The sequence below is a fragment of the Wolffia australiana genome, chromosome 18 (genome assembly GCF_029677425.1).
Source record: "Wolffia australiana isolate 7733 chromosome 18, ASM2967742v1".
NCBI lineage: Eukaryota > Viridiplantae > Streptophyta > Magnoliopsida > Alismatales > Araceae > Wolffia > Wolffia australiana.
In genome coordinates this window covers 11,478,988-11,486,908 of record NC_135852.1, presented here as the reverse complement: position 1 = coordinate 11,486,908, position 7,921 = coordinate 11,478,988, and the positions used below count along the sequence as shown (strand labels likewise).

Sequence of the window (7,921 nt, the reverse complement as noted above, 5' to 3'; positions counted from 1 at the left end):
TGTTCTCTTTTCTCTGTTTTATCTACCGGTTAGTTTTAAGTCTTCCTGCCACACTTTAGAGATAATATTCGTTTTTCTATTTTATATTTGAGTGATCCCATATGCCATCTTCAACTATCACATGAATATATAGCTTAACTAGAATTACTATTGTCCTTATTATATATTTATGTTAATGTAATTATTATATTTCCTATTATCATCTAAATTAAACTTATCTCTAATAACAAGTTCTTACGGAGACAAACTTATTCACCACCAGACATAAAATCTAGATCTCTAACTTAATTTATCATTATACAGTCATAGATACGCATGTCGGCTCAACAGATGCACCGGATGAAGATATAATAAACCAGAATTGTTTTCAAGAGGCAAACATGGTGCAAAGCAGAACCTTCTCAACCATCTGATTCCCTCTGAAGGCCTAGATTTCTGGAGTTCATATATGGAAAACTTTATGAGGAAACCTCAAGTAATTTAACTCATGGCCAATTAATTCAAATCTATATGTATCTTTCTTCATGGTGAACTTATAGGAGAAAACATTGATATATCAATGTTGTAGTCTAAAACAATTTAAAATTGTTTTTAGAGAATGGGTGCTCTGTTCCGCAGTGGTCTCTTGAACTGATAAGCATCACTTTCCAATTCATGAATCATTTGGGCAATGTTTCTCTTTGCAGAAAAATTTTGTGAAATCGCTCTTTAACTTGGTAACTCTCATCCCGGAGCAAAGTCCTTGTCAATCCATCAAAAGAGATGAGAGAATCGTCGCAAAAAGTCTGAAATCTCCTGAGTCCTAATTATTAGGAATATGATTTTCAAGCTTTGCGCTTGATTAAAGGCCTAAGTTTTTGGAAAGTTGGGCTTCAAAAGAGTTACTAATTCTGTCTTTGTATCTGGATAATTAAATTTAATTAGAGAGAATTGGAAATATTTCTCATTACTTAGCCCCCACATCATCACAATAAGTTTTGTGGCAATACTATTTTGTGGTAATATTTTTTTTTAAGTATTCTTTCTGTGGATATAATATTTGCCCATTTTCTGTTGATGTTTGGCCCCCCTCCAAATCATTGCTTGACCACCACATTCTCACGTGATTCAATACTTTTAGGAGTTAAACTTTCAAGAGCCATAATGAAATACTCATGATTTGCATGATTTAAGCATATTTTTAATCTTCTCTTCCAAATCTCTTGATCCATACCTTACTTGTCCAATTCCAACACTATTTGGTTGCTCAATTCTTTGATTTTGACTGACTTTTCGATGCACTGGCTTTGAAAATTCATAGAAATTACATATTTATTCCAAAAAAATCATCTTATATGATAATTATCATTTGTTTGTCTGGTTTTATAAAATGTGGCTTTTGTAACATTTTAGTATCTTTTTAACCCTCATTTCACCTATATTGTCTTTTTTATAAAAATTATTAAAACCATGAAAATTATCTCTCAAAAAGTGAGTTGATCAGGTCATTGCATTTGAATGAGTTGTCTTTCTCGCTGATTTCTCCATAGATTTTGAGTCATATTTTTGTGTATCTTGGTTTACTTCTGATTTACAACCATTCTTCTGATATATAAAATTATATAATTTATTCCAATTATTACTATTTTTATTCTAATTGATTTTGTTGCCAACGCGAACCCTTTTAGAAGTCAACCCATGTTTTCTGTGGATTCAACCCCTATTCGAGTTATACCTTTGAAGAGAGTTCAAAAGTTTATTTTCGATCAATGAACCGTTTGCTAAAATGACTGCACAATTTCTTACCAACAAAGGGGATTTATTTTGGCCGTTCTTGTGACATTTACTGAAAGAAATAAAAAAGAAAGGAAGCATTCATGGAGAAAAGGGTGTCAGATAACTGGGGCGGTTAGCCCAAATATTCTGCATGGCCGTTTCCCTTCATTCTAGGGTTATGACGTGGACATTGATCTTCCTGAGAATGACACTCCTGGACTTCAAAAACCTTCTGTATTGCGGATTTCAGCCTCCAAACGAATGGAGGAGAGAAAAAAACAAAGCAATGAAGGATGGGAACAGAATAATAAACGGCAGCAAGAAGATCATAAAATAGTTTAGCAGCATATCATTTTAACGCATTAGGAAAAACTAACTCTTGATAACAAAAAATAGTCAAGATGTTGGAAGAGAAATAAAGTAGATATCACAATGTCATTGTTCTCCACTTAGGGACTTATTCAGTCGAGCATGGAACAGGCCTTGAGACTTGGGAATGATTAGAGTGAAAAATTTTACGCAAAAGAAAATCATTATCCTTGAAGATAAAAAAGTTACTCAAGTAGCCATATGGGCAACAACTTTTATGAGGTTGAAACACAAACGTCCGACCAGGATGAAGCAATCAATATTGACCCTGTGGTGTCTGCATGCCATAAAGCAACGTCCCGTGCACAGAAATTCTCATGATCCTTATAATTCAGTGGCACGACGGAAACTACAGAGTAAATGGCTGAAGTTAAGGATATATAGCTGAGCTTCTAATGGCACTGCTTCTCCTCGATGATTTGCTAGTTTTCAGTGCTTTTATTGAGGCAGTGCCGAGAGCACAAGCATGGGATATTTATGTTTCATCATCATTAGGAATGATCCAAATCCAAAGAAATATATTTTCCCGAATAATCATCAAGAGATGCAGGATGAAGCTTTTCAGGAAATAAAGCTGGCCACGGAAAGAAATTTGCATTCTCACATGGCTGAGGAGCTTCCCCAAGGCAAGTACAACATCAAAAGGGCTGAAGTGCGTCGGTTAAGTGGAATTAACATGAGAGTGACAAGATGGAAAGCTTATCTCCCTCCGGCAAAATATGACGAAGAGACTGAGACATCCAGAACCTCAACCAAGGTTAGGGATGCTGTGAATTGCGTCAACAAGCTGAGATTGCATCTGTAGTTGATGCTGGTGCTGTGCCTGATGCTGGTGCTGCTGCTGGAGCCGGTGTAAAGTTTGCTGCTGCGGATGCAAATGAGTGTGCTGCTGGGGCAGTTGATGCCGAAGATGTGGAGTAAGAGCCGATGAAACTCCAACGATGGGCGATGCCGCGATGTGTCCTCCTCTGCCGCTGCCACCAACGCCGGTGGCGGCGGCGAGCATTCCAGTAGAACCACCGGAGGAGACTGTCGCCAGAGCCGCGGGCATGCCCTTGGTTTCTACCAAGCGCCACATGTACCAGGAGCCCACCGAGCGGTAAGGCTTCCAGCTTTCACAAATGTGCTCCATCTGCGACGGCCTGGGGAGCGCGTCGAGGCTGTACAGGAGCTGCACTCCCTTGCGCACGCCCACGTCTCCAACCGGAAGAACATCCGGACGGTGAAGCGAGAAAATCATGAACATGTGGACGGACCAGGCCCCGATGCCCTTCACCATGTTGAGCATGGCGAAGAGGGACTTGTCGTCCATGGCGACGATGGACGAATCGGAGAGAATGCCGTTCCGGTACTTGTTGGCGAGGTCGTGGAGGTAGCTGGCCTTGCGGGCGGACACCCCAATTTGGCGTAGCTGATGAGCGCTGAGGCTCAGGACGACGTCGGGGACGACGCCGTCCTCGCCGCCGCAGAGAGCGAGGAAACGGGAGTAGATGGAGGCGGCGGCCTTGAAGGCGAGCTGCTGGTAGAGGATACTGCGTGTGAGGGAGTGGAAGGGAGGGTGTAGGCTCTGGAAGACGGGCGCCTCGTTGGCGTCGATGATTTGTGCCAAATGGGGATCGGCGGCGCGCAGGTGTCCGATGGCGGCGGCGACCTCGCCCTGCGCCGACAAGGGACGCGGCGGCAGGAGATAGACCGAGCGCGGATAGCGGTGCACCACCACCACGGACCCCATCGCGCCTTTGTTCCCTTCCCGGGAGGCGACCTCCGCCTTGTCCTCCGTCTCTTGCTTTGCGGGGCAGCCGGTAGCGGCGAGCTTCCTCGCCTTTCTCGGGCGGAAAGGAATCTTAGAAGGACCGCTGGAGAGGGGCACCCCCGGCGCATCGGATTCGGGGACTGGCACGGAAGGATCACGAGGATTGAGGCGATTAGGGTTTGAGGCGAGGCAACGGTCTGAGGCGGAAACAGGGGAAAGGAAGGGAGCGGCAGGCTGAGTCTGATGGGGAGACGTCTCTTGAGAGGATGGAATCGCTGAGGGGGAAGAAGCTGCGGGAGCAGAAGCCATAGGAGAAGAGGAAATAGGACATTGAGAAGATGGGGGAAACCTCGACTGCGGCAGGGAATCCTGCGGTTGAGGAGTGGTCATGGACTCGTTCGCGGCGGGCCGAGGGAAGGAGCTAGATCGGGATGTCGCCGCGGCCCCAAACGATAAAGCCGCTGCTGGCTTGCCGTCCAGCCCCGGACCGCGGTAAGACGCTGCTCTCTTCCTTAGCAGTCCTCGAATCCACCGAGTGCCTTTCTTTGTCGCTCTATCTCGCTCGATCGGTCTTCTTTGCCTGATGATTCGAATCTAAGCACGTGCGATCGCCGAGTCGATGTGGGCGGTACGTACGGCGGCTGGGAGGACTCAAAAACTCGATGAGACGATAGCTGTACGACCGCTGAGAGTGAATGTTCCTGTAGCGTCATCTTTCCTCGAGGTTCTTCTCGCCGACGATTGCAAATTAATGAATTGGCGTACGTTTCTTCCGCCTAGTTCAACCTGCACATCAAAGAAATTCCAGATGTTCGGATCTGATTGGCAACTCACTTCATCATTTTTGACTGATACATACCAAGGAAATTCATATTTCAATATAATATTGCTTCTACGTAGAGCATTCTTCATCTAAGGAGAATCCTTTCTTTAATGATGTGGAGGAAGAAATTATGACAATAATGTGAATGCAATATCTAACCTTAGGAGTGGTAAGATACTAGTTGACCCAATTGAATCTAAAGGAGATGAGAAACCGATAGAAGTTTTACAACAAAGGATAGAAATATGGAAAAAGAGAGTGCAGAGGATACCAGTAAAATCCTAAAGAGATCAAAACCATATCTAAGGACTACATTCCTCCCATTCCTTTTCCTGGTGCTTTTAAGTCTTCAAAAGAGAAACCTAAAGATTCACATATTTTAGAATCCCTTAAAGATAGAAAGATCACTATTCAAAATTTTCCTTCATATGCAAAGTTTGTTAACGAACTTCTTACACCCATCAGGAAAACATAGAGAGGACATCTTTTTGAAAGTTTTAGTTCAATCCTATTGAATGAAATACCTAGGAAAAGAAGAGATCCAAGAGCCCCGTCGATCAAGTGTGAAATTGAAGGAATGATTTTTAGTAGATCTGTGTTAGATTCAGGAGCTAGTGTTACTGTAATGCCTAAAGCTCTATATAATAAATTTGAATTTGGATATTTAGAGCCACTAATATTAGTACTTCAATTAGCCGATGAGTCAATTAAGGAACCACACGGGAAGTTAGAAGATGTGATAATAAAATCAAAAAAGTATCAACTCCTTGTTGATTTTTTAGTTGTTGATATGCAAATATCAGGAATATTAGTCATGCCCCTATAATTTTAGGAATATCATTTTTAGCCATCGCTAGAGCTGTAACGGATTGGGATGTGGGATTTATAACCTTAAATGTTGGAGAAAATGAAATAAATTTCCAATACTATAAGCGATCTTATTGATAATGGTGAGGGTATGTGTTTATTAAGTTTAGTTGAAGAAGATAATTTAGGTTTTGATTTACGACGCCTTCAATTACTTACTATTGATTCTGATATTGTCGGAAATGAGATTTATGAAGAGCAACCTAAGTTTCTTCCCTCTTATTCATCACGCAAGAGCAATCACTAATCAAGGTGTTATCACATTATAGGGATGCAATAGCTTGGAAAATTGATGATTTCAAAAGAATTAGACCAGAAATCTGTAAGCATAGAATCTCTATAGAAGTGGGTTATAAAACTTTCATAAAAACTCAGAGAAGACTTAACCTACATATATTTGAGGTTGTGAAGAAAGAAATCCTTAAATGGTTGAAAGCTGGTTTTATTTATGCAATTTCCGACAGTCCTTGGATTGGACCTATCCATGTAGTGCCTAAAAAATCAGGGATTAGAATAACCAAAAAAAAATGAGGAAGAAGTTCAGACTAGAATAGCTTTAAGTTGGAGAGTTTGCATCAATTTTAGGAAGCTTAATACCGTTACAAAAAAGGATCATTATCTGCTTCCGTTCATTGATCATATCCTTGAACGATTGTGTGGACAAATCTTTTTTTTTGGGATTTAAGGTTATAATCAAATAGGTTTCCATGAAAAGGATCAAGAAAAAACCAAATTTACATGTCCAGTAGGTACATTTGCTTTCAAGTGCATGCCTTTTGGTCTATGCAATGCATGCACCTGCTACTTTTCAGCGATGTATGGATGCTATGCTATGTTTTCAGATTTAGGAGGAAATTGTTTAGAGATTTTATTGGATAATTTTTCTGTTTTTGGTTCTTCTTTTGATTCATGTTTAACTAATATAAGTAAAGTTTTGGAGATTTGTGTGAAGAACAAGTTGGTCCGCAGTTGGGAAAAGTCCAACTTTATGTTGGGGGAAGGAATAGTGTTGGGACATCAAGTCAGCAAGAGTGGGTTAGAAGTAGCCAAGGTCAAAATTGATGTCACACAAAGGGTGTTGGATTAATATCCTACGAATGGTCTAAGAGGGGGGGTGAATTAGACCATTCCCTATTTTTATTTTACTTATTATATTGTTATTATTCCTAATATCTATACTTATTATCTAATTATATAGAGGAAGAGGTGGACACCCAGAATTTTTATACAGGTTAGGGCTAATCCCTTACTCCTGTCCCGGGGTATCCAACCGGAGTTATAATATGTCCCTAACCAAGTTTATAGCCCCCCAAGCTTAAACAGCCTGGTAATAGGGATACACGGATACCTCCTATCTAGAAATTGAAAAACAAGAATAACCTTGAGCCCCCTTAGCCTTTTGACGAAATCCTTGCTTTCACTTCTTCTCCACTGGACCACTCAAGTCCTTCTCAGCTTCCAAAAATTGCCTTTACTCAAGGTAGTATTTCTATTCTCACAGGTGCTGAAAGAACTTGTGAAATTATTAAAATAAAATGTCTTCAGCTTTCCTGAAAAGTTAGCTAAAATATTCCAATCTCGACAAACAATTTTCACTTATGTAAGAATATACTTTGCTCCTTATTATGTAATTCTCAGTCACAGTTTCTGCTTTTCGTGCACAGATTCATGAAAGCAATATCAAATCTGGTAACCTCAGAGATCTATTTGAATATCAAATTTTTTTTTAAAAGTATTTTTTAGAATTTCAATCTTTCACCAGAAATGTAATCACTAAATTCGGATTAAGGTAACCCAAATTTTGGATTTATTCTAAGACCATCAAATTTTCAAGGCTAGGATTATGAGAGTCACAATAATTGAAATGTTCAACAGTCACGATCTTAAAATTCAATATGAAATATAGGAATTGTAAAACGTAGATTCAACAGTCAAGAATTTTAATACTCAGTTCAAATTTCAGAGAGTTGAAAATGTGAATTTAACAGTAATGATTTCAACTTTTGATTTCAGATATGGGAATGTTAAAATCTGTAGAATCAACAGTTATTTTAGAATTCAATTCGAAATCCAGAGATTTTAAAATGAAAATTCAACAGTTATGACTGTAGGATTCGATTCACAATCCAGATATTTTAAAATGAAAATTCAACCGTTATGACTGTAGGATTCGATTTACAATTCAGAGTTTTTTAAAATAAAAATTCAACAGTTATGACAGTAGGATTCGATTCACAATTCAGAGTTTTTTAAAATAAAAATTCAACAGTTATGATAGTAGGATTCGATTCACAATTCAGAGATTTTAAAATAAAAGTTCAACAGTGACGATTTTAACTTTCAATTTGAGTTGC

General features: G+C 39.8%; 1 protein-coding gene across 1 annotated transcript; it reads right to left on the bottom strand.

Annotated features, from left to right (window-relative positions):
• Positions 1–2,622: 2,622 nt before the first annotated feature.
• Positions 2,623–4,446, bottom strand: LOC144715144 (uncharacterized). The gene has a single exon (XM_078590041.1). The coding sequence runs from the start codon at positions 4,265–4,267 to the stop codon at positions 2,873–2,875; it is 1,395 nt and encodes a 464-aa protein (XP_078446167.1). The 5' UTR covers positions 4,268–4,446; the 3' UTR covers positions 2,623–2,872.
• Positions 4,447–7,921: the final 3,475 nt, after the last annotated feature.